Genomic DNA, 27,245 nt, shown 5'->3' with positions numbered 1-27,245 from the left:
ACTCACAAAGATCCAAAAATCTGAAAGCACATTTCCCTGTCCATGCTGTGAAGAGGCAAGCGCTCTCCTCCACTGCTGGTGGGGGTATGGATGGAGTAGCCCCCAGGAAGGGCAATTTGGCAAGATATAGCCAACCCACAGAAGACAGCACCTGTGTCCCACACCTCTAAGGCCTAACTCCCACAGGTACCCAGTGAAAAATGTGAGAAGATGGATGTAAAAAGACTGGTGACAGCTAAAATGTGGAACCAGAAACGCCCTCTGAAAGGAAATTGGTCACATATATAATGGCTCATCCAAACAGGGTGAAGGTCCATATGAGAGATGAAAAGAGCAAAGATAGATAAATGTGTACAGATGCTACTATTTATGTTTATGGGGAGGTGGGGGTGCCTAATCCATTTCTTAAAATATCCTGAAATCGAGCATAAGAAATCACTAATATATTTAAGAAGAGGGTAGATGGAAGAAATGAGTGGGTGGGCGGGGAACAGTTCTCCACATGGCTTTTGTTTTTAAACCATGTGATGAATATGCTACTTACTCAAAAAATGAGACTAAAAAAATATTTGAACAAAGACAAAAGAAAAAAGAAAAGAAAAAGACTAGCACTATGTTGTTTGATGGCCACGAAACTTGAGCTGGCTTTCCTTGTCAAGGCTGTCCACCCTTCTGTCCCTGCTCTGACCCTGCCCCAAACCCCACACCACACAGGGTTCTGCAGGCCAGGCTGGAAAGTCCCTCACTGTGCCTCACATTTTTCTCCCAGCTTGACCTCTGGTCATATTCCATCATGTAGCAACAAAGACAAACAACCACAGGCCTGAAGGCTTGCACTGAGACCCAGGAGGCAGAGCTGCATCATCTCTTTGGGAAACTGGCTGGATGTGCTGGGATCCTAGGCTTCCTGGTTTCACAGGGATGCCAAGGCTGCATTCCCTAAGCCTGCCACTGAGAACCATTTATTGCACGGCCTGCCTGGAACGTCTGCCAGCCCCCCAGTTTTTCAGGTCCTTGAATCGTAGAGTCCTGCTGGTTTTGCTGGCCACGCTGCTGAATCCCACTTACCAGGGATGTGGCTGCCCATGTATTTGATGTGCATCTCGTGGAGCCCGACCTCAGTGGGGGCATATCTGACGGTTACTGTTCCATCTTTGTTGTCCACAATCTCAGGTGTGGCTGTCTTCCCAGAAGGCATGTGGACCTCTCCTGTGGAGCACAGGGACACAGGGTAATGGGCTCATGGTGACTTTCTCCAAGAAGCTGAGCGCAACACAGAAACGTCCTCAAAACACAGGTTTTCAGACCCAAGAAGACTGATGCTGCCTAAAACATCCAAGTCCCACAGATGGAAAATGGAGACCTATTTTGCTTTTTTTTGGTTCCCGTTGGCTTCCACAAAATGCAGCAGGCAACTCATAAGTAAAGGGTTTCTACAACTGGCAAATTAGAAGCTCAAATAGGACTTGAGAGGACCACAAAACCAGCAGGATAAATAGAACATTTACTCAAAGAGAAGCTGGCATTAGAAAGGGGCAAGGAGAGAAAGTAACTCTTGTATACCCAACCTCAGCATCAACTGCATTTGGAAAAGTGGACAAATAAGAAAAGGCAGAGGGGCTGGGGTTGTGGCTCAGTGGTAGACAGCTTGCCTCACATGTGTGAAGCACTAGGTTCAATTCTCAGCACCGCATATAAATAAATGAATAAAATAAAGGTCTGTCAACACTAAAAAATATTTTTAAAAAAAAAGGCAGAAAGAAAAGGGGAAACAGGAACCTAACAGTCAGGAGGTATCTAAAACAGCAATTCTAAACCTAGAGGGAATCACAGGCTCTCTTAAGAAAGTAATACAGGACTATGCCCCAGAGCAAGTACCAGGGGCACTGGGTTAAGGATCCTAGGTCTGTGGGATAGTGGTATCTCCCCAATACCATTCTCGGCTCCCAATGCAAAGAAGGGCTTACCTGTGATTTCTCCTTTCCTGACAGCAAATGGAATGACCAAGTCAAAAGGCTTAAATCCCAGTCCATTCATGTCACTCACTGGGACATACGCCTCTTCAGTTACCTAAAAACAGGAAGCAGTGATCACCTGGTCAAGTGGGCAACAAAATGAGCTAATGAAGCTATAGGGAGCAGAGCTGCTGGGAATTCTGCAAGTCAGTGAGGCCAAGCTTGGGGATATGGCTGCCTATGCACTGTGTCTAACTAACCAAAGGGCCCAGAGCAGAACTTGAAGGATTGGAGAAGTCCCATTGATGAATAGCTAGAAATTCACTCAGCAGCCTGCTTGTAAAATTCCCAGCAGAGCCCATGAGAAAGTGGAAAAGTAAGACACAGCAATGTCTAAGTCCCAAGAGGCTCCACCTGGAGAGGTTTAGTTGCTTGTGGCCTGGAAAGGAAGGTGCATTTTATGTGCCAGAGAATAGCAGCAGGTGGCTGTGCCCCTGAACAGAAAACAAATGGGCAAGTGGCAGCTCTGAGCCAGCAAGAGGCCTGCAGAGAACTGTCCACCTTGCTCTTTAAACACGAAGACAAACTGCACCAAGAGGGATCACAGACATGATGGCTGGCGATTCATGGAGCATGGACGCTGACACAAAGGTGGATCTTATAGAAAAAGCAGGATCATCATGATGGACTGATCAGTAGGAGGAACACACCAATGACCAGGACACCCAGAGGGCTTAAGCAATCCCGAGAAGCAGGTGGCAGCTTTTCTGAAATGAAGGTTGAGTAAACACAGAAATACAAAAGGAAAAAGAAAAAACAAAAACAAAGGTGTACCCAGGGCCTGAATCCAGGGGGACATGCATTTACCGGTGCCTCCTCCATGGCTGTGACTTCCCCATCCGTGGCCTGGTCAGTGGCAAATGGAGATTAGTTGGGAATCACATTGGAGGGATATTGTAACTCAACAAATGATACAACCTGGGAGCTGCCTCCTCCCCACTGCTCCACCTGGTACAGCAGGAAGGGGCTTCCTCTAGCAGGAGGATACATTCATACTACCTTTTAGAGGACAAGTTGGTGTTCTCTTTTTAATTGTCAAATGTACATGTCCTTTAACCCCCAATCCCAATTCTAGCAGGCCTATGCTGGCAGGAGACACCATAGATGACTGATGTGCACAGGGAGTTCTACTAGGAGCCACTTGTGAAAGAATGAAGCAACCTAATATCCATCAGTAAGATACTTTGGTCAAATAAATTGTGATAAGACTGTCCAAGGGAACACTGAGTGAACATTCTGAAGAAGCACTGAAATTGATTAATTAATGTGAAAAGGTATCTATGGCATATTGAAAAAAGAAAGCAAGTTGTAAAATAACATATGTTATGATCCCACGCACAAAACTGAGGTATCTGTTGTATAAGCAGAGAAAAACTGATACCAGTCCTCTCTGAAGCATGGGGTCAAGAAAGTGGTCTTTTTACTTGATAAATATCTTTAGGGTTTTTTTTTTTTTTTTTTTAGGGTACCAGAGATTTAAGCCAGGGGCACTTTACCACTGAGCTATATCCCCAGTCCTTTTTATTTTGGGGGGACAGGGTCTCCTAAATTGCTAAGGTTCTTGCTATGTTGCCAAGGCCAGCTTGAACTTATGATCCTCCTGTCTCAGCCTCAAGTCATTGGTATAAATTCATTTTTTAAAAATCTCAAGACTTCATGCTTCTGATCTAACTGACCCAATGTGGAGGCAGCCCCTCAACATCTTTCTTTTGTCATAACAAGCAGCAAAGGCTTCTTCTACAGGGGCCTTGTGCTCAGGTTAGCTCTTTTTATGTGCTGTGGTATATGCAAGAAGGGCTCTGTTTGCAGGCCTTGTGAGCTGCTAGTTTAGGAACAGGCCTTGCAGGGCCTGTTCAAGCTGGGGTGAATGCAGGACTACATTGGCCAGGAGAAAGATCTTCCAAGGGTTAGACTATGGTCTTTGATCTAGGACTTCTCAACAGTGACAGGCAGTAAAACTGCTCATCCATGATGTCATGGGCCATGTATGTGATGAACCTAACTGAATCAGCTTGCAGGTGTCCTTGAGATATACACTACCAATGCAGTGCCAGGTGCCCATGTCCTTTTGCCTTTAACCCTCTAAGGGAAGGCAGAAAACTTATCCAGTGGAAGTCAATTCATTTAGAAATGTTTAGGGAAAGTGTGAAATGGGAGAATAAAGTACCAAACCAGGTACCATGAGGGATCATGCATTTCTACCTTCAGCAGTGGTCAGGGGGTAGTGAACATCCACAAAGTATCCTTGCCTGTTTACTAAAGGATCAGGGGACATTTATTCTAACCAAGTTAAAAGCCTCAACTTCAGCCTCTCTGGTTCACCTGCTAAGATGATTCCCAATGTTTTACACCCTGATTTTCTCACTCTGACCTTATCAATCTGGAGTCTCTTATCCCCAGGCCACTGTACCAGCAGAGCCATGACCTCCACTTGGAGGCTGCTCTTCCATCCAATTCTAACAACATAAAACTCACTAGGGACAAAAAAATAAAATAAAATAAAATAAAAACATCCATATTCTTAAAACTACAATGGGACTCTTCTGTATAATAAGGATACACACTTTTGAGCTACACTGCTTTTTTCCCTGCAGGGGAAAAACACTCCCAATGGACAACATCCAAAGCTGACAAGTGTTTACATACTTGAGATAGAAAAAAGCCTCCAGACCTCTGGCATGATGTTTACACACATACAAATGTCAAGGGAAAAGAAAAAAAGCTATAATAGATTATAGACTGTTTGGAAGAAAATCCTCAGGCTTCTGTTTGGAATGGAACCTTTATGTCCTTCTCCATCGCTGCACAACATGAAATAATTACAAAGCACTTTGCAGGCTGTGGGCAGGGCCAGGTCATCAGGGGCCTATGAACCTGTGGAGGATGGAGGCTGCTCCTTGCATCAAAGGGCATAGGGAGGGAGACTGGATGGCACCTGGGATCTGTCTAGACCAGGCACACCTCATTTGTAAAAGGGCCAACAGGCTTGGTCCTGAGGGTTACATAAGGTAATTCTCCTAAAGTTCTATCCCCACTCCTGGTGGAATAACCTAACTAGAGGAAGATTTGATTATTTCAACCAAAAAACTGAAAATTAAAGTCTCTAGTTATGAGTTAGCCCAGATGCTCACATGCTGGTTCCTTTCTATCCCAGATGTTCCTTGCTTCAAAAGACAAAGTGTTGGGCTGGGGCCATAGCTCAGTGGCAGAGCGCTTGCCTAGTATCTGAGAAGCTCTGGGTTCGATCTTCAGCACCACATAAAAAATAAATAAATAAGACAAAGGCATGCTGTCCATCTACAACTATTAAAAAAAAAAAAAAAAGACAAGGTGTTTCCCCTCTCATATGTAAAGTGTGAATCTTCCCTAAAAACAACTGCAGGTACTTTTCAGTCCTGAGATAAGAGAATCAAATCTGCAAACCGAAAAGCCTCAGGACTCTCTCTTCTCCAACCATGGAGGTAGGCAGGAAGACACAGGAAGAACTAGCAGAGAGAAAACTGTCATGTTTTCCTTTCTGTTTTATAAAAGTGTATTTTTCAAGAGAGTATTTCTTTTTGAACTGGGCTTAGGCCAGGGCTTTGTCCAAGTTCCTCTGCATGATAGATACTTTGGTGGCTGATGAGATTCCCCCAAAACCCTTAGAGCTAAAGGGTCTCTATGATTCTGGAGATTATGCTAGGGCTCTATGAGCTCGTGACTCTGTGGAAGAGGATATCCTAGTCAGGGCTCAACAAATGGCTGCTGTTACTGTATCTGCTAAAAAGAGCACACTCTGGAGAAGGAATTTTACTTACCATGACAGTGAAGGGGCTATTTGGAATATCAACACCACCAAAGCGCACATAGATCACATAAGTGCCGGGCTTGGCGGCTGTATAGAAAATGTCATAGGTGCCATCCTCATTTTCAATGACATCAGCCTCAGCCTCAGTACCATCTGGGGTGAGAATTGTGCAGGTCACTTTCCCTTTCCCAGCAGTCTTGGCGTCCACCACAAAGCCCACTTCCTCGCCAGTTTTCACAGTGGGGGCAATGCCAGGACCTGCGGAAAGGTTCAGGAGAAGATAATAGAAGCATGAACAGGGACACATGCTCCAGAGGCCCAAAAACAAATCATACACATTTGTGCTGCTTGAAGCTGTAAATATTAGGCATTTAACTGCTGCCACATGGGACTCTCCCTTTTCGGAGGGGGCGGGTGCCGCTTAAGGAGTATCCCACCCATCCTTCATAAATAAGAGCAACTGTCAGCTCTGAGTCCCCCTCAGCTCCAAAGGAAACAGCCTGGTTTGCTCACGTCCAAGGGTATGGAGATGAAGGTCGACTATCATCAGCAAACACACTAGGCATGCTCTTAAGAGCCAGGCCCATACAAAGGGAAACAAGACACAGTCCCTCCTCTCAGATGCTCATAGTCTAACAAGACAGATGTGGGCCAGTGCTAAGAATGACAGCTCTATCTGCCATGGAAATGGCTGAGCAGGGACTGAGTCATAGATAAAATAATCAATCGTTCTTCTGATAAGTGTTCCACCTCCCAGCTATTCAAAGGTTCTAAGAATTTACATCTCAGAGTTGCCACATTGATAGAGGGCAATCTTCCCCCTCACTCCCCCAAAAAAGAAAAAAATGGTTCAACTCTGAAGGATAGGCATTTTTTTAGTAACCTCTTTCCAAACAATAGCCAGTCTCTTTCTCTGACTTATGGCACTCCTTTACCCAGGATCTATATAAAATCAGAAAGTACAGAGAAGTGTGAACTAAAACACATCAGCAAAAATGAGCATGAAGTTTAGGCGCATCAGGGAGTGGTAAGAACATTTGCACAGAGGGTAGGTAGAGGAGAAGACTGGAGCCAATCTGTGGAAGGCCATGAAGGACAGACCAAGAGATATGGCCAACAGGAACCACACTGTCGAGGAGAGTATTTTGCTCAGGACTCTGGTTGTGCTAGGGGAGGAAACAGAGTCTGGAAAGCAAAAAGGAAACCCCCTTCCCACATTAACATGCCCTTTTAGGGTCAGGGGTCACTACAGGAACGGGGGCGGCAATCTGGCCAACATTTCAAAATTTCTTAATTTTTGCAATGAGTAAGACAAAAAGGACCAAGAGGAGCAGTTGACAACCCTGACCTAAAAGCCAGAGTAAGATGAAAGATTAAAAAAAACCCAGGCCCAAGAGAAGCAAATCTATTTCATGTTTTGAAATCTGCTAGAGGAGCAACCCTGAGCTGCAGAAGCTATTCTTACAAATTGAAAGGCCCATGACAGTCAACTATTCATACCTAAGAAATTGAAGGAACAGTGAGGCTCAGTTATCCATGGAGAATTCCTGAAAGGAAAACCCTAGATCCTTTCATGTGTTTCTCTGATGCTGAACTGAAATGCTCCTGAATCTTAAATAACTCAACCATCTACTCATGAAGGCAGAAAATTGCAGCTTCTCATGGGAGTCACCATCATAGTTGAGACCTCAACAAATATAGCCACTTCAAAAGTGATATAATAAATAGCTCCCATGAACCTGGCACTGGGCTCAGCATTTTTCATGCCTCACCCTCATCTAATTTTTGCAAATCCTGTGGAACAGTCTCTGACCCATGCAAGGACTTCTTGAACCTGAACGTTCCCCAAAGAGATCTTCAATCTATGTATGATTGAAGCTCAGAGAGATTGAGCAACTCGCCCAGATAACACAGCTATTAAGTGGTGGAGAAGGGCTAGAACCTAGCTTTCTGACTCCACAATCCACCCTCCTGGCCCTAATGTTACCCTGCACTCACCCGTGGCCAGGCACTTGCTGGCGTCACCCGACTGCATGGCTCGGATGCGGTAAGGAGAAAGCGGGATGTCATCCCCCCCATAGGTGACCCCAATCATATAGCGTCCAGTCTTGTCAGGGATGTAGGTGACAGCATATGTGCCATCTTTATTGTCGTGGACAGTGGCTCTTTTGGGTTTTCCTTCTTGGTCCTGTGGATAAAAGAGATATGCTACTCAGGATGTTGCTTCCAACAGGTAGAGCAAGTTCATGGAAATTCTTGACATATCTTGCTCATTGATTCGTGCTTTTAGTGGGAGGAGACAGAAGTGATGGCTTAACATAATCTTGTTCTGCTGTGTTGGTAGGCAGAGGACAGGGTCACAGATCAAACCACAATGATCTGTTAAGTAAACAAATAATGTTTTAGCTCCAAATGCATGAAATGCAGAGGTAAGGGGAGAATCTCCTGCTCACATGCTGCTACATCTACTTTCCCTGTGTCCTTTACTAATAGGACTCCCTCATTCTTGGCGAGGTACATAGCCCCCAAAATACAAAGCTCCATGTCTTGGCATCCTTGGTACCACACATGGCCATGTGATTCATGGTTAACTTCTACCAAATGAGACAGGCTGGAAGTCTTCTGACAGGGCTGCTTAAGATAGCTGACTGAGTTGGAAGAGCGCCCCACTTCTCCATCTTCCCTTTTTCCTCCTCCTGGCCTGCCATGTAGATCTGATGGCCAGAGCACTGACAGTCTCATGGGCATGAGGAGAACTTAAAGACAGAAGCCACACACTAGGACAGAGGAGCACAGAGATGGAGCTGGTTCCCTTGGAGAGCCATAGAATACCTCAGTGGCTTACCACCTGGCTTCTTTACCAAGAGAGGATGATCTTATGTTGAAGCCATACTTATTTGGGGGATTACTGGGATATATAGCAGAAAGTAGTCCCAAATGATCCAATAGGTAATTTAAAACATTTAAAAAATAAAAACAGAGATGTAACATGAAAATACAGGAGATTTACTACAAAGTGACACCCAGAGTGAAACCTCTCAGGTTGGGATGGGGATATAGCTCAGTTGGGAGAGTGCTTGCCTCACATACAGAAGGCCCTGGGTTCAGTCCCCAGCACCACCTAAATAAATAAATAAATAAATAAATAAATAAAGCCTCTCAGGTGAGCATGCTTATTCTCCCACACATACAGTGACTCTTGGAAAAATCTAACAAATAATTGCATCAGTTCTGGTTTTAGTTATGAAAACCCTTGTTCTTATCCTTGGCGAGAAAATTAGGTCTTACTAATAAGGTTTGGCTCAAAAAAACAGTTCAAGGTTACCGTTATCTGGACAGCAAGCAGGCCTTCCCCAGCATCTCTGGCGTCGATAGCAAACTCCACGGGCAGACTGGCGGGCACCCCATAGGAACTGAGGCCAGGGCCACTGGCAGTCACTTTGCTGGCATCATATGTGGGAAGAACCTTGACCTTAAAGGGACTTGATAGACAAATACCCTAGTCAGTAAGCATATGGGTCAGTCCAGCCACATCTGACCTCTCTTACACAGCCAGACTAGGACTGACAAGAGTATTTCTATAGGAGATAAGAAAATGAGTTTAATCAAAGTGGCTTAAGTCCAGTAGAAATTTAGAATTATGAGATAGTAGCCATCATATGCCAGACCAGCCTTGCCCTGAGTTCATTTCATGGAATATAAATAGTTTAGGGAAGACAGGCTCCCAAATTAGTTTGGGAAACTCGGGGTTAAACCCATTTAATACTTTTATTATGCTAAGACAATGGTAACCAAAATGGAAAGAATACCAGTCTTTAATATTTTATCTCATTCTACAATGATATTTATTCTTGTTCTATATTTAGTATGCTTTACATGGTACACAATCGACAAGTAAAGCAATATGCAAATGTAATTCATAAATAATGAATATCTACACAGCTAGAGCTAGCTATGTTTTGATCTCCATATAAAATGTATATATTAAGGTTAGAGGTAAGTCTTCCATTTTAAGGGGCATGATTAAAAAAATTTTTGATGTTATTCCAGAGCTAAAGAACTTACACATTTTTTGTTTTGATATAAACAAGGAACAAAGCTGCAACCCAACATCTTTCTGAGAATGTTTACTGTCAACCAGACTCTCAAATTAAATGGTAAAGACCTTTGTCTTAATGAGAAAACCATTTGAACAGTTACCAAATGGGAGCTTCTGGTAAACTAATATATTCCTTGTTTTTTCAAAATTCCCTATCTTCTTAATTTCAGCTTGCTTTTAAACTAAAGATGGATAAAAGTAAAGGCAGGACAGCAGAATGGGAACTGCAAATAACAAACTAGTGTATAATGTGTGTGGAAAACACAGGTTCAGGATAAAATCTGCTGATTGGATGAATGGGTAAGTGGGTGGGTGGGGCTACCACAGCAATGCTAGCCAATCCTGCAGCTGGGTGGGCTTGAGGCTGGTTTAGATCCATGCCTCAGGTGAGAGGCACTTACCTTCGTGGGATCTCTTCATCAGCATATTTAACTGAGACCATGTAAGGCCCCTCCTGCGATGGGGTATAGGTCACCGTGTGTGTGCCATCCCCATTATCCACCACATTCACTGGCTCCACCAGACCTGAGGACAGAGATGAGAGGTCAGAGTGACTGCTTGGCCTCCAATTCACTTCACCCTTGGCTGCGTCTGAAACAGCATCACATTTATCCTCAAGAGCTATTGGTTTCCACTGATGAGTAACATAAAGGCAAGCAGGCCATAATCATAGGCCTAAGAAATCACAGGATCCCCAATTCATGGTTGCAGAAATGACCCCAAGAGACACCTTTAGCTTTTGGGGTTGGCTAAAGTACACTCAGTCTGCCCTAGAGTATAATTAAGGAGACTGCCTGTGCTTGCTGCTGGAGGGCGTATGGTGAAGGCACATGTTGTGGACATGCTATATCCTTTCAAGCTGGTTAGGCATGCTTGGGATGTGGCAATTTTTACTCTGTAGCTGAGAAAGTGCCCAAAAGTCCAGAACCCTGAACAGCAAAAGTTAACCAATGGGATGGCCAGTCAAGATCTGTGATCATTTTTGAGCAAAGACCACTATAAAATGCTAGCATGCTGGGATGTAGGTACAGGGCAGGTGAGGGTGTCAATCTCATGGGATGAGGAGACCTTCAATGTGATGTCTGTAGGGGATGCTTAGAGATCACGTTAAAGCATAATCAAGGCATGCACTGTGTTGATAGATTCCAGATTGCAGTCCTTAACATGAGAGTCAAGATCGGTCAATGGCAGGGTAGACTAATCAAAGCATAGCATGCTCATTAAATAAAGCAGGTGAGGCAGCTACAAGCCAACTTTAGAGGCAAGGCCAGCAAGAAGAATTTAGGTTACATAATTTAAAGCAGCAGCCCAATGGAAAAATGCAAACCTGTCTCCATAAAGTCACCCTTCGGGTCACCTTTAAAGAACTCTGAAATGGCTTTCAAGGGGCTGCGCCATGACTGGGAATCCATCTCATCAGCTAAAATTAAAAGGCTGTTACTTGAGAGTTCTCCATGATAAAAGAAGATATCTAAGTAAAACTTTCACACAAACACATGCATGCACGCACGTCTTAAAGCTCAGTAACTTCACAGAATTGGAGTCCAGTCCCATGACCTCATTTCCCCCAAACCACTTCTGCCCTGAGCTTCAAAGGGCCTAACCTCCTGCTGAACCCCATTAAGGAGAAGGTTCCTCTTCAAAGAAGGAACCCCCTATTTGAAACTCCTGGAAGCCAAGAACACAGAACAGGGAAAAATCCAGATTATTTAAGAATTGTGTATGAGAATAAAGGCACATTTTAAATGCCAAAAGAGGGAATGTGAATGCGGTCACTTACCCAAAAAGTCATGTTTCAACATAGTTTGGGGTTTTGTCCCCAAATACCCTGCTTGCCACACCAATCCTAAATTCTAGACTGCAAACAGGGCAGGCCAGTGGGGGGGGAAAAAAAAACAAAAAACATCCACCCCATTCCCCAAAAGACCATCTTTCCTCTCCTAGAGGCTGAACCACACAATACCACAGAGCTAGCACTCTCAGAGATTCTGGAATTTTCTACATGAGCATGGAGGCATCTCAAAGAGAATTACTGCCTTCAAATCTCACCCCTTCCATACATCTGGACTTCCCCCTTAGACACCTCATAAATGCTGAAGTAGATAATGAAGAAGTGGCAACATTTTTTTTTTCTTTCTTTCTTTCTTTTTTTGGTACGAGGGACTTTTATTTAGAGACAAGGTCTCACTGAGTTGCTTGTGGCAATCACAGTAATTTTACATGAGAGCCCATATACTACTTGCTTCAACTAGCTACTCTAACAAGTGAAATTATTAAAAGAAATTTAAGAGCCAGGCACAATGGTGCACACCTGTAATCCTGGCAGCTCGGGAGGCTGAGGAAGGAGTTCAAAGCCAGCCTCAGCAAAAGTGAGGCGCTAAGCAACTCCGTGAGACTCTGTCTGTAAATAAAATGTAAAATAGGGCTGTGGATATGGCTCAGTGGTCAAGTGTCCCTGAATTCAATCCCTAGTATCAAAAAAAAAAAAAAAAAAAAAAGAAAGAAAGAAAGAAAGAAATTTAAGGCCATGTCGTTAAGGGGATGGGGGAAGACAGACTTCTAAAGAAATAACAGGCCTGCCTACTTTTAAGCAGGATCTTTTACAGTTTAGCTAGATTATCAGCAATAATAATCTTAAGTTCATGATCATATTTGAAAGCAAATACCTGTTCTGGGTCATGGCTGTCCCCACCCAGATAAGTGATGTTGGCAGGGAGGCAGGACACATACTTACCTCGGGGGCCCAAGACCCTCACTTCCAATGGGGCCAGGCCAGCTTTGCTGCTGTCCACAGTGAAGGACTGTGGGATGCGGGCTCGGACGCCAGAGCCCAGCCCAGGGCCAGCAATTTTGACCTTGCTGGGGTCCACAACATCCTTCACAGGAACCCTGAAGGGGCTACCTGGAAAACAGGTCATGGGATTTTGAGTATCTGCAATTGGAGACCCATCTATGCACACACAGAATCACATGAGGGACCTCAATTTTAATAGGCCTCTATAAGCTCCCCCTGCCTTGCTGTGCTTACCCATGTGCCCAATCAATGGCCATGGAGCACCTACTACATGTAGACACTGTGCCAGGTGTCTACTCAGTGGCTAACAACCCTTAAGGAGCCTGCAAGTCAGGGCAAGTTGTGAGCATGTCACTCTAATATCCTACATAACATATGTGGGAAGGGGTATCAGGTGAAACACTTAGGAGACATTGAACCTTGTCTTAGGAGACCAGAGGAAACCTTCCAGTAACATCTGAGTTGAGACAGAAGAAAGAGCAGCTATCACCCAGGGGAAGTAGATGGACCAGCAGAGGGACCAGCTTGTGCAGAAGCCTAGAGGTGAGGGGAAGACAGGCTGCTGGAGGAACTGAAGGAGGAGGCTGGGTGATGGGAGGACAGGCAGGCCTTGAAGACTATATCCAACCTCCTCTCCCACAAATGGTTCCTTCATTCCATCCCTCCAACACAGCCAGCATCCCCCAAACACACACAGCCTTCTTGGTTCCCTGAACAATTGAGATTTCTGGATGGACCTGCTGCATGGCTGACCCCAAGAGCAAACCTGAGGGCCTCTGACTCCTACCACAGTATCAATTTTAAAGACCAGTAAAATATGGAGAATGCAGGAAGATCAGAGTTTATAAGAAAAGCACTAAACAGAGGAATAAGGTCTGGGGCAGGAATCTTAATGTAACTCCCTAAGGACAGGGACCTCCCCAGAAACAGAAGCCCCAGTGTCCTCAGTACCAGGCTTTAAGCTGCCAAGTCCCTTGCCAAGCTCCATGAACTCCTTGGCATGTGTAGAGTTCTTATGTTTCCCATGACACCTGACAATTACCAGATGTCTAACAGCCATGGAATCCAAAGTCTCTCTGTCTTACATCCTAGAAAGTTTATCTATAGATCTAGGGGTGGTAAATAACAAAGACCACACAATGAACCAAGACCCTGGTTTTCTAACAACATAGCAGAGTTTCAATGGCATCTAGTTCTTCAAGTAAATGAAATAATGGCTGACCCCAGCAAAGATGAGCACAGCCCTCCATGCTGTGGTTTAGGGAAAGAAATTGGAGCTTCATTTCATAGTAGATGAGGACTTCAATGACAAGGGGGGGTGGCCAAGGACTACCTCTGAGGCCACTCTCTAAGTCATCAGAGAATCAGCATGAGAGCAGGTATGAAGCAACACACAAAGGTAAAAATCTTAATTTCAAGATGGAAGTCTGCCATCAGTCCCCTGGTCCCTGCCTCAGGCACACATCAATCAATCATGGCAGCCCTTCCTCCTGACACACTCTGAATCCTAGTCAACCTGGTGGTCTTGGCAGTCACCAACAGACCACAGCTGGTCCACCACAGGAAACAAATAAGCCATTATGAGCATGACAGGATACTTTGTTCAAAACCCCACTAGAGGGCTGAGTAGGGAGCTCAGTGGTAGAATGCTTGCCTAGCATGCACGAGGTTCTGGGTTCTATCCCTAGCACTGACAAAAAAACAAATAAACAAAATCCCACTAGAGGTTTGTATCTCTAGGAAAAAGTGGGCTCATATTTAACCACCCAGAATTCCCACGAAAGCAATTAGAAGCTAGCAGGTCACCAAATCTTTCAGTGCCTTTGGAGTTACCTTAGCTACATAGCTTAACACTAAGACTACAACCATCACTTAACTAAATGTCTTTGCTTGAGATAGAGTTCTGGGGTTCAGGAGAAAATGAATGCAGACATCATTAACATCTAATGGGAATACCCAAAATGAGTCTTTTTTCTGTTTTCTAGTAGTAAGCTCATGGGTCAGCCACCAGAGCCTGAATGCTCATCCATTTCTGTAGGGGAATTCCAAGGCTGATGGTACCTAGCACTTTCCCAAGAGTCAAAAGGAGCTCTAATGCTGCCACAACCAGATGCTTATCACCCACCTAATTAAGTCACCATGTCCTCTCTCTTGATGCTCAACTCTCTCAAAACTCCAAAACTCCTGTAACTTTATCTTGTCACCTAGTTCCATTCTTCTTTGTACCAATTATTACAAGTTTCAGTTGCAAAAACAATAGATAGTATTAGGGGTAGGAGGCAGAGGCTGAAATACCCTGATAATCTTTAAAATCTCTATTGAATGAGTGCAAGCACAAATTTGAGGAAAAACTTGTCCCTTTGACATTTCATATGGACATGTGAGTAGAATTAATTTGTGTTCAATGCCAATACTTTCTGATCAATATGTGTGAGAGAGTGACTGTGACTGTGTATGCACATTTGTACATGGTAAGAGAGAAAGAGGGGACAGAATCAGGGAAGTGTGTGGTGACTCAAGCTTCCTGGGAATCAATCCAGAAAGCCATAAGTGGGGTGTTCAGCCTGCCCATTTCCCTCTCAGCATCATGCCAGGTTATTGAGAAAACTATATGAGCCACTGAGGTTCTTCCTATTCCTGGGTTCCTGGGGTGGGGCTCTATCCTGAAAAGGGAAAAGTCCCCCTCTACAGCTACCACAAATATCAGATTTTTTTTTTCCTATTTAAAAGAAATAAGCAAAATCAAACTTATTTTCACCCAAAATCAGTTAGTGTTTGGACTCCTGTCCACTGCATAGCTTACCAGGGATGTGGGCTCCTCCATAAGTGATGTTAACATCATAATCCCCTGGGGCAAAGGGGATGTACTCAGCACTGCAGCTGCCATCTTTGTTGTCTCTGCAGTTTATCTTCGATTCTGATGGTCCCTCAACAGTTATGCCAAGCCCACCGATTCCTGCCCCTCTGAGAAAAGAGTAGAGAAAAAAGTGAAATGTTTACAGTCCATGCTAGTCTGTTTATTGCCAGAATTCATTTTAAAATCCATTTATAATAAGTAACTATTTCATTGAGCCATCCTCATTCTGCAAACATGTCAACACCTCTCTCCCAGGGTATTTCTCAACAGTCTAATATAAATACAGCCTTGACCTCTCCTTTCCAATGCTTCCTTCATTTGTTTTTCTTATCAAGTTGCATTGGCTAACAATGCAAATACAATGTAGATACGTGCCCACTCCACCCAAGGGACTGAACCCAAAGCATTGTGCATGCTAAGCATGTGCTCTACCACTGAGCGACCCAACCCCCAGCCTTCTTTGTGGTCCATTTTAATAGGAATATTTCTAATTATTCCTTTATATATAAGGTTGGCTATACACTTCTGCATTATCAGAATAAGACGCTTCTCTCTAGTCCTAGTTTGCTTAGAAGTTTTTTTGTTTGTTTTTTGGTTTTTATTAGGCACTACAATTGGTCTTTCTCTACAACATAGTCTCTATAAAAGAAAATGACTAACATGTTACAAAAATGCATTTCAACATATGATGGTAGACCATAACACATCTGTAGGGTACAGCCCTTAAACTTTTTTAAAGCAGTTAAATTACATAGGACTATTCCTTTTACAGACTTAATACATGGAGCCCAGGGCCCTGCCTACCTGGTAACAACAGTGAAGACATTAGGTTTGTTGGTAAATGCCTCTTTCAATCCAGGACCTTGGGCTTGGACCCGTGATGGCTGACAGCCTTCAGTTACAGCTACTTTGAAAGGACTGTTTGGGATGGGTACATCGTCATATGTCACCTCCACTACATGGAGACCTGTTCAAAACAACAAACAGAAATAAATATTTGCATAAAGTTCACTTATTTGTGGAAAGTGATATTGTACTTAAGGGTTTTATCTGTCATTCAAGTCTATGTCATGTGAAAAGAGTAGGTTGAAAAAAACAATAATTTTGGTATAGATGGGTTCTTTTTTTTTTTTTTTAAAAAAAGCAAATTATTAATGCAATTTACTTGACGTAACACACCCATGCTACCCCAAGCAAGTATCAATATATCTATATTCAAGTCATAATTCAAGTATATTATCCTAATTCAAGAAAACTCCATCTAGCTATTAACCAATAGACTACAGGAAACCCGATATGCACCTACAAAAAAATAGCACAAATGAACAACATACCTTGACATCACCCCATACCTGCTCAGGTGAGGCTGAGGCTAAGCCCCAGCCTACCTGTTATACAAAAAGACTAGCAAGCCAGGCACTGAGCAGGCAGGTAGCCTACTGGGGAGAGAGGTTTCACATTCCTTTTCAGTTTATACATGCATCTCCTGAGATGGGTCCAGCACATAGGTCAGGGGTCAGCATGGCTTTGATTAAGGGTCACATCCAAGAAAAGCAAATCTTACCTTTCTCAAAGGGTGTATACTCCACTTGATAGGTCCCATCAGCATTGTCTGTGACAAAGCACTCAGTGGAGGCTCCTGAAGGGTTGGCAATGTGGGCCTTGATGTGGTCACCCCCTACCTGGGTCAGGGGCCTTGAGTCAACAGTGAAGTCAGTGGTGGCTTCTCTAAACACATCTGCAGAGCAACAACACAGACAAGAATGTCCCAAAAAACACCTTGCACCCAATAGCAAACCCCAAAACACTAGAATTAAGTCTAACTTCAATGACAGCAGACAACTGGTTTCTTTACTCTCAAAATCGGGACTATTAACCCCTTTTCCTCTTTCAGGATAGTCTTGGTCTGTGACAACACAACCCCTTTTAGGGACCTGCATACACAGAGGTGGGGTTCTAGGACAAGTTAAAGAATACAGGCGGACCTGCTGTCTGCAGCATGTGTGGTGTTAGCCAGCATCACATTTAAACTATTTTTTTCAATGAAGTGTTGACAATGAAATAAGTTGTTTCTAATATTGAACCAAAAAAAAAAATCAATATTTCTGGCTTTGCCACAAAAAAATTTGGAAAATCTGCTGACAATGCTGGACCCCATTTCCCACGGGGAAACAGAAACAGGGGTGGGCAGCAAAGCAGCCTCTGGAAAAGCAATGTGCTCCCCACTTCATCCAGGTTTCCCCACAATCATTCTCTGAAGCAGAGGCCACAGGTACATGTCCTCTTACACCTCACCTGGCCCCTAAAAGTCTAGGGGGCTGGTAGCCTGTGAGCCTCTGGTAGCCCTTAAGTTCCAGCCTTTCCCTTATTTAAAAATAAAACCCACCTTTTCCTTCTATTCCTGGCCCGAAGACTTTGACCCTGCTAGTGTCCACAGCGGGCTCCACCTTGACCTGGGCAGGAAAGTGTGGCACAAGCTCCCCACCATACTTCATGGTCAGTGTGTACATGCCAGCTGTTAGCGGCACATAGGTCACCGCGTAGGTGCCGTCTTTGTTGTTCTGAATGCAGACTTCCGCTTTTGTTCCTGAGTCTGAGATGGCTTCCATGCCCAGTGTCCCAGGACCTGCTTCCGAACAGTCAACGCTAAGAAGCCCAACTTCACCCACTTTCCCGAGCTCGAGACCTGGTCCTGATGCCACAACCTTAGAGGGGTCAAATGGCATTTCAATGTCGGCTTTGAAGGGAGACCCAGGTATGTGGACTTCTTCAAAGAGAATGTTGACGAAGTATTCCCCAGGTTTTGTGGGAAGGTAAGAGACAGAGCAGGTCCCATCACCATTGTCAGAGCATTCAATTTTGGCCTCACAAGGACCTTCCACTGTTAGGCCCAAACCTCCAGTTCCAGCTCCTTTAGTGTCAATGGTGAACTCGGCAGGCTTGCCCACAAGACCACCTTTAAGGCCAGGACCATGGGCCTTCACCTATACAAAGAAAGAATTAAAGTTAAATCCCGCTTGGCACTGGTACTGCTGCTCAGCCAGGACTGCTGCAAGACTACAACCAGCATTGAAGTGTACCACAGCTAAGTGGTCCTTCTCCCCAGCCCTACTGTGCCACTCACTCACACCCCCCAAGTTAGAGCTGTGATGAAATGCCATGAATAGCTAGATGGCTAAGAACTCAATGACTGCTGAAAGGCACAGGTAGGAGGCTTGCCTAAGCGACAGGAATTGGAGTTGAGATGGCAATCCCACCCTTAACTGCTATCCCATATTCTTCTGAACTCCCGAGGTAGACTTTGAGAACTAGCATCCTATCCAACAAGCATACAAAGGTCTCCCTGGTCAAGGGCTTGCAGAAGGCCAGACCTCACTGCAACTAAAAATGCTACATCTCATTCAATAAATTTTGCACAATAAAAAAGTCAAACTGTTAAAATGAGGGAGAGATGAAGTATTCATCTGTGATTCAACAACTAAGTCCATTTCATAGATTCACACCATTCAGACAATGGGGAAAAAAAAACCAAAATTTTTTGAGTCAGGGCTACCAGAAGAAGTAATGAAGATTATGTATTCTTTTTGGACTGGCGATTAAACCCAGGGATGTATACCACTGAGCTACAATCCCAGCCCTTTTAATGTGTTTTTTTTTTTTTTTTTTTTTTTTGAGACAGCATCTCCCTAAGTTAACCTTGCTGAATTGCTGAGGCTGGCCTGAACTTGAGATCCTCCTGCCTCAGTTTCCCGAGTCACTGGGATTACAAGTGTGTACCACCATGCTTAGTTTATTTATTTATTTAATTTTTTAAATATTTATTTTTTTTTAGTTTTTGGCGGCCACAACATCTTTGTTTTTATGTGGTGCTGAGGATCGAACCCAGGCCGCACGCATGCCAGGAGAGCGCGCTACCGCTTTTGCCACATCCCCAGCCCCATGCTTAGTTTAGATAAAGTCTTTTTATATTATGTTATCATAGTCTCTGTAGGATGAGCTCAGTCTGTGTGTCGGACACTGGCCAGAGGTCTCCATCTTCACTAGCTTGCCTTATACTTACAGGCTGGCTTTGAACGAAGTACCAGTATTAAGCTACGAGTGAGGGAAAACAATTCAGGGACAGGGAGTCCCTCACCAAAATCTTCTAGCCAGACAGTGATAGGAAAGAGCAGGGGTTGGCCCAGCTGCCCAGGGGACTCTTCACGCTGATAGATAGGAGAACCAAAGCTGGTCACTGAGAACTAACTTTCAGCACAAAATGAGTTTCCAAAGGTCTTTGCTGGGCAGGACCAGAGAGAAGGACTGTGGTATCACATCTGACAACAAATGGACAAGTTCTAGAACAAAATAAAAAACTGACCTTGGTAGGATCGGGTGGTAGAGAGGCCTCCACTGTGTAGGGGCTCCCGGGCACGGGGTGTCCATCATAGGTCACATCCACGGCATACAGCCCCTCCTCCCGAGGGATGAACTTGGCTGTGCTGCTCTCCCGACCCACCATGGGTGCCACCAGGCATGGCACAACCTTCCGAGAGGGGCTCAGGATTGTCACGTCCAGCTTCCCCTGGCCTCCTGCTCCTTTGGTATCAATGGCGAACTCCTGATCCTTCCCAACCTCGACCCCTGGGGAAGGGAGCAAGTCAAAGTGAGAAGCTGCCCTCTTCCAGAGGCAAGAACCATCATAAGCAGGGAAGGATGGGTCTCTGGACACGGGGTTTTGTCTTAGCCTCTTCAATAAGAAGGCAGGTGCAGAAAGACTAAGTGAACATAACTGCACTTCAGCCTCAACAGCAATTGGCATAAGAACAGTGGTTAATGATAATAACAACTGTCACTTACTACAGGCATTTTATATTCCAGGCACAAAGAACAGCACATATTGTCTCCTTTGATTTTCACCAAAACTCCAAAGGGTATTTATTATTAATCAATGGCTTAAACAGGTGGGGAAAATGGGGCCAGGGTAGCATATCCAGCAGGCAACCAAGCTGGGACTCAAATCTAAATTTATTTAATCTTACATTCTGCTTTGCAGACCAATAAATTATAATCTGACACTATCCTCTGTTCTTTACTTACTTTTCATGTTAACTTTATGTGAAAACACACTTATAGGTCCATATTTTATTTAATAATTCTTGGCAAGAAATACAATCCTATATAGCTGCTTCCCTCAACCCACAAGAAGACACAGTGCTGGCAAAGGCAAGAGCACTGAATCTCATCCCGAGAACTGACTTCATGTGGTTTTTGAAAGGTCTTTACAAAGAGAGTCCACAGGAAACCTAAGTGTTATATTTGTCAAAAACGGTGAAGGTACTTTAACTAAAACAAAAGCACTGGGAACTCAGGGCCCTGCCACAATCCAAGAAATCTTGACTCTGGGGTAGTATGGGGCCTGCCAAGATGAACACTACTGGACCACAAGCAGGGTTATCTTGAAGCCCCAGGATCCAAAGGGAAAGAGCTTTTCCTAAGAGACATCAAGCTTTTACTGCTCTAGAGTAAGAACACTTGGTGTCCTGGTGAAAGGTTGGGCAGTGACTGTTCATAGCTATGCTCACATCTGCCTGTCATCACCCTAAAAGCCAACACATGGAGCTCTTGCTCTGCAGCCTTCAGAACTGGGATCCGGCCTTGTGGACAAATTGTCCATTTAGGTCACAAATCAATGAAGGTATTCACTACAGCAATCTTCACAGGGGACACAGGAGCCCTGCCCTGAGGCTACACACAGCCTGCTGGGTTGGTGGCTCTGAAACCACTTGAATGTGCACTGCAGGGGTCCCTCCTGTCTGCATCCAGCAGTTAACACCAAAGAGGAGGATGTAGGTGTGAATGATTTCCAAGATGCACTGCTGACCACAAAGCAGGCTGGCTAAGGTTAAGGAAGGGCTTGAGTTCAATCTCCAGAATCACAAAAAAAAAAAAAAAAAAAAAAAAAGGCAGGTTGGGGTTGAGGATGTAGTTGAGTGTGAGACATACACAGGGGCTAGCTGGAGACATACCACATAGCAGGATAACTTTAATTTAAAGATAACTTTAGATCTTTTCTACTGGAACATCTATACATGAAGATAGAGAAGGTGTGGAAGGAGAGGAACTGAACTGCCAACTTCGGTCAACCCTAGGAAGGGGCAGAAATGATGGAATGAAGTCTTAACTGTAATTTTGCTTCAGATGAAAACTGGATTTACATATTCCTTGTGTAAGAATGATTTTATGAGCATGTGTGAAACATCTGAGTTGAGTGGTGAGCCTATCAGTGTTCAAGACCACAATACTCTTTCTTTTTTGTATGTTTCAATTTTTTCCATAATAAAAAAAGGGGGGAAATATCACCCTAAACAAAACAAGCTTATAACCGTAAGATTCTTAACAAACTAAAGGAATATTGGTGGTGGTAGGGGGGGTGCATTACGGTTGTGGTTACTGAGCACCAGGGAGTTGGCTTTTATGTTTGAATGGCATTCAGAAGCCAAGGAAAGATAGCACACACAAAAGCAACAGGCCCCACCTTCTCACTGCAATATCCGTAGTTACTGAGGTCTGACTACCTGCCAGCCTCTGAATCATTGGGCTCATTTAATTTTCACAATATGCCTGTGAAAGTTAAGTGTTTCTCATCTACTCACCCCTGCTGTATTAACGAGCAAGCTGAGGCTAAGTGGCAGAAGGGTCACAGTTGTTTCATGACACAGCCCTCATTTAAACCCAAGTCTGTCTCACTGCAGTCTCTTAAAATAGAACTGGCTTCTCTGTGAATTCATTTTTGCAAGGAAACCTAATGGCAGCCAGGTTTCCTGGTCTTCAATGACCCTCTCCTCATCAGATACTTACTGTTTTCCAGCCCATTGATTTTTATCTTGCTCAGATCCAGTGGAGCAGCAACGCCCACGGTGAAAGGACTTTTAGGGATAGGATCACCACCATAAGTTACCAGAACCTGCATGCTACCCTAGAATAAGAGAGGGGAAAAAAAAGTACACTTTTGAGTACCAACATGTTCACTGGGTATTTAAATCTGCCTCCAGACACTTTGTTCCTCCCAGAGACACAGTGGGCATGACTCCAATGGACTTAGAAAGTATCTCAGACAACAATAATAAAAAACCAGATCAAACAAGAGCAGCAAAAAGCAGGACAACTTAATAAGTGTTAATAAGTGCCAAGCACTGTGCTATATGCTCTTTTAAGCATTCCCTTCATTCTATCTCAAGAATGAAGTCCTAAGGGGCAGTTCTTCTATCATCCCCATTTTTCCAAGAATGGAAACGGTAGTTCCGTGAGGTAAAGGAAGTTGGCCCCCATCACATACCTGGTAAACATAAGCACTGGGCCTCAGACCCACAGCACCCATCATCTTCCTCACTGCTCCCACACCACCTCCCCACCCAACACACAGCCAACTTGGCCATGGGTAAGCCACTGAGCCTGGGGCTTCTCAGTGAATAGAACCAGTTTTTCCATCTCCTGGCTATGAGTTTCAGGATACCAGGCTGCAAAAGGGATCTGCAAAGTGGTTCACCTAGAACTGTTGTTAGGCCAGAATACAGTTTAACTGCTGTTTCTAGCAAAGAAAAAAAAAAGTTACAAGTGCAAAGGCACACTGTGCTGTAGAAATGGCAGGTCCCCTTGTCGGTGGCCCCAATGGCCACAGAGACACACAATGGCCATGTGTGCTGCTGTTGTTATCCTCGGAATGATCCCAGGACAGCTCACTGCTGGTTTCTTTTTTCCACGTTGGCCAAGTCCCCATCCACCATGCCAAGGCTCCAAGGAAGACCATTGCCATCTCACAGATCAGGTCCCCATCACCTCAATCATCCAGGCATAATATAAGGGACATGGGAGGGAGAGATGATTCTCCCCGAGAATCCATCATGCTCACTGGCGTGCAGGGCCTGCTGAAAGCTGTCGCTGATCAAGCATTAAAAGGGTGTAGCTTTTGGCCTATGGATATTTTCTCACATTCCTTTTGTAATAACGAAGGGGAAAAAAGCCAAGAAAAAGAATTGGTTGCATCAATGAAGGGGGAAGGATTGATTTTTCAGGATTTTTTAACACTGCATACAAAGCCAATGACCCCCTACCTCAAGGGTATAACATTTCATGATAAAATGTGTACAGGTCAAATTCAACAGGGCTGGGAGTTGGCCAAGGGACAGGAAAGGTCTCCTTGTAATGTTTAAGGGAGGACTGATTTATTACTTAACCTCTCCCAACATGCCAACTCTTCCTGAGCTTAAATTTGGTCACAAGCCCCTAACTCTTAGGCTTTAAGGCTGACCAGGGGTCCTGGAAATGTCTTTTCCCTCACTCCCATGAGTCTTCTGGCCACTTCCCTGAAGTGCTAAGGGGGGAAAGTCCTCTTGCAGTTAAGTCCACCAATCTCATAAAACAAAGTATGTTTTCTTACCAGTCACAAAAGCAAAACAAAAATCCAGATAGGAAATTAACTCTATCTTAAATAACCTAACAAGGGGGAAGGAAAAAAAACCTTCAAGATTTGCATCTCTAGTACCAATACCATTTTCAGTTTTCCCAAGGCCCAGCTAAGAAATAGATTGTGTTTTATTACCACAGGGCTGTAAATAAGGGCTGCCTGGGCCGTGACCACCTGCTCATTCCAGCAAGATGTTGCTGACTGCAGGACTGTTTTATTCTCCCCCTATATGCTTCTGAGACCTGACCCTTATCTGCAAAACACAGATAAACAAGGGCCCTGACCCAACAGCTCAGATGAGGATGGACTGAGAGTCAGCCAATGCATCCCCCTCCTCCAGAGCTGCCTGCAAGGAGCCATGGTCACCACATTAAGAACATATCAAGCCAGGAGTGGTGATGCACGCCTGCAATCCCAGTCATTCAGGAGGCTGAGGTGGGAGGATTGCAAGTTCAAGGCCAGCCTCAGAAACTTAAGGAGACCCTCAGCAATTTAGTGAGACCATGTCTCAAATAAATAATTCAAAATGGCTGTGGATATAGCTCAGTGGTAGAGCAGTCTGGATTCAATCCCCCAGTACCAGGGGTGGAGGGGAATTCAAGGTAAAGATTATTACCTCATGAGGCTCTGTGAGCTCATGGGGTATCCTGAAGGTGCCATAGTAGCACTTTCAAATTCCTAGTGGCTCTAATCAGAGCAAGTACTGGAACCGCTGCCAACCACTTCTCAAACTGTCTTGGGTTGGGGAGCTTAGAGTGAGAATTTCAAGCCACTTGAGGCCACAGACAACCAAAGGTAAAGAAGGCAAAAGTCCTTAGGAAAATAATTACTTGTCCCTAATCTAGGAGGGTCCTTAAGCTTCAACCCACTCCAGTAAGGCAAAAAGAGTTCTGATCACTGTATCCTGATAAAGGCAGACACCTCCCCAACCATGCACATCACGAGTCCATTCCAGGCAGGTGAGCTAAAACTGAGGGGCCCTAGAGGAAAGATCAGCAGCCTCTTAGCTGCAGGGAACAAAAGCCAGCAATCAACCTGAGGAGCCAGTCTCCTCAGGTAGGCAGGGTAGTGGCTTCTCACAGTCTGTATTCTGAAGTAGAAACAACCCACCTAAGGCCAGGACATAGCTATGCCTTTCCACATACATCAAATACTGCCTTTCTGGAAAGTTCCAGTTTGTTATTCCCAAACAACATCATCACGAGCCCAGGGGCATCAGTCCTCAAAGTAGGTCCCTCTCCATGGAGCTGGCAGCTTTCTGGGCAGCCCAGGCCTCTTAACCACATCCAAGAGCACAATTCACAGGCACACTTCTTGCACCTGATCTTGAGCTTTTAGCAGCTCCTCAGGATGAGGTGCCAGCCCAACTCTTCTACCAGTTACAATGCTCCTAGGCCATTTCTGCATCACATCAAGGCGTCACATTGTTGATTCACCCTTTTAGTCATTAATCCATATGACGCACCTTCGGCGCCGGACCAAGGGCTTGGGGCTAGGGATGGAAAGATACACGTAGGTCATAATATCTTATCCTTGGAGAACTCACAATTCAAGAGAAGAGATGTCATCTATTTTCTTTGCTACAGAATTTTCTTTGCTACGGAATTGCAAGTGTCCCCAATAATGAAACTATAAACCTCACTCTACACTACAAACAAGAAGGATCCAAGGGGCACCATGAGATCCACTCACATAAAAGGCAACAATTAACATCAAGACGACTCTACCAGCTCTTCCAGATATCATGGCCAGCATTTGAACAAATAACCGCTAGAGGCTACTGAGTGTGCCAACAGTTCTCAAATCCACTGCTATCAGAGAACTAGATGAACTTGATCTTGGGGTGACTGAAATAAAGAGTCTCCCACTGAAACATTACTTCAAATGTAATGAAGCTAGATATGGGCTCTTGACTTCTACCTGGACTGACAATCGGGAACCCAGGGGAATGGGTTCTACTATTCTTTCCAGGGGTACAGAGCAAACTGACCTTGTCAGAAAAGCATAGGATAAAACACAAGTCATGGACTAAGGGTGTAGATCCTTGGTAAAGCACTTGCCTAGCAAGCCCCAAGGCCCTGGGTTCAATTCCCAGTACTACAAAAACAAAAACCCACAAGTAACAAACTGTTTTTAGAAGCATATATGACCTTGTGACCTTGGTCAGTGTGCATGGTCATGGCTTTCTGGTCCCTTCTCATAAGGTTGTGGAGAACTGGCAACAAAGATAAAATCATGGTGGTAAGGGTTCCATCAGCCCTCAGAACCATCAGCAAGAAAATAATTACCTACTTTCAACAGAGCAGCCTGATATGAAAAGGACACAGTAGCTTCAGAAGCATGTAGTAGAAGCACTACTACAATAAGGAACCCCTTGTTAGGGCAGAGGAATCACTAAGTCTAGAGATAAGAGGTCACATTCATAATGTGGCATATAGAACCTGCCCCAGTGAACTCCTTCCACTGCCAGAGAAGTTCTCAAAAAAGATTCAATCTGCGAGGATGTGCGACCCTCAAAGCAAGGAAAACAGTCACACCATCTCCTCATCCTTCCTGTTCCTTCACTCTTCCCCACTCACACTTGCAAGCACCACCCGGGAGGCCCAGGAGAAGTAATGCTTCCTGAGCAGTCTCTGCAGCCAGAGCTGCCCTTTAGCTCATAAATGGCATTTTGAACACAGGGACTTTTTCCCTCAGAATGAAAGAATTTCAGAGGCTTAGAACAACTGTTTATAACACTAGATGTGAGTATGAAAATCCAGCCTTTCTGCCAGGATCTTTTGCTGTCCAGATTCTAGAGGTATAAACATGAAGCAAACAAAAATTTTTTAACACTTATCATAGGTGCAGAGTTTCAGTTTCATAAGTGTAAAAGAGTTGTGGAGATGGATGGTGGTGGTGGCAGAACATGATGAATGTATTTAATACCAATGAATAACATGGTTAAGAAGGCAAATGTTATGTGAATTTTACCATGATAAAATAATGAATTTTAAAATTTTTAAACAAAGAAAAATGAAAACAGAGGGGTGCTCTTTCTTCTTCTTCTTTTTTTTTTAAATCCTTATCACAGAAAATAATCAGAGTAAAACACACTATATGGCAAGATCCAGCTGAATTTCTGCATTTTGTAAAGGAGAACAATGTGCTGCCCTGAATAGTGTTTTAGACCTTAGGGACTTAAAGACTGAACTGGCTCTTTGAGGAAAGACCCCACTAAAACACCTCATAAAAGGCTAAACTAGGT

General features: G+C 44.3%; 1 protein-coding gene across 3 annotated transcripts in view; it reads right to left on the bottom strand.

Moving 5' to 3' along the window:
- Positions 1–27,245, bottom strand: part of Flnb (filamin B) — a 150,631-nt gene that overhangs the window by 22,459 nt on the left and 100,927 nt on the right. Inside the window, exons 19-33 of one of the 3 annotated variants that reach the window (XM_026388558.2) lie at positions 22,393–22,510; positions 19,913–20,175; positions 17,939–18,536; positions 17,117–17,290; positions 16,357–16,519; positions 15,499–15,659; positions 12,636–12,803; positions 11,229–11,321; positions 10,303–10,426; positions 9,128–9,284; positions 7,801–7,990; positions 5,813–6,060; positions 2,790–2,861; positions 1,968–2,070; positions 1,069–1,209 (exon numbers count right to left, since the gene is read on the bottom strand). In XM_026388558.2, coding sequence (XP_026244343.2) covers positions 1,069–1,209; positions 1,968–2,070; positions 2,790–2,861; positions 5,813–6,060; positions 7,801–7,990; positions 9,128–9,284; positions 10,303–10,426; positions 11,229–11,321; positions 12,636–12,803; positions 15,499–15,659; positions 16,357–16,519; positions 17,117–17,290; positions 17,939–18,536; positions 19,913–20,175; positions 22,393–22,510 — 2,773 coding nt within the window. The remainder of the gene's footprint in view (positions 1–1,068; positions 1,210–1,967; positions 2,071–2,789; positions 2,862–5,812; positions 6,061–7,800; positions 7,991–9,127; positions 9,285–10,302; positions 10,427–11,228; positions 11,322–12,635; positions 12,804–15,498; positions 15,660–16,356; positions 16,520–17,116; positions 17,291–17,938; positions 18,537–19,912; positions 20,176–22,392; positions 22,511–27,245) is intronic. The other 2 variants (XM_026388556.2, XM_026388557.2) reach the window with 2 other exon arrangements.

The sequence above is a fragment of the Urocitellus parryii genome, chromosome 3 (genome assembly GCF_045843805.1).
Source record: "Urocitellus parryii isolate mUroPar1 chromosome 3, mUroPar1.hap1, whole genome shotgun sequence".
In the NCBI taxonomy this organism is placed as follows: Eukaryota; Metazoa; Chordata; class Mammalia; order Rodentia; family Sciuridae; genus Urocitellus; species Urocitellus parryii.
Note: the sequence above shows the minus strand (reverse complement) of the source record. Positions and strands in the feature narration are given on the sequence as shown.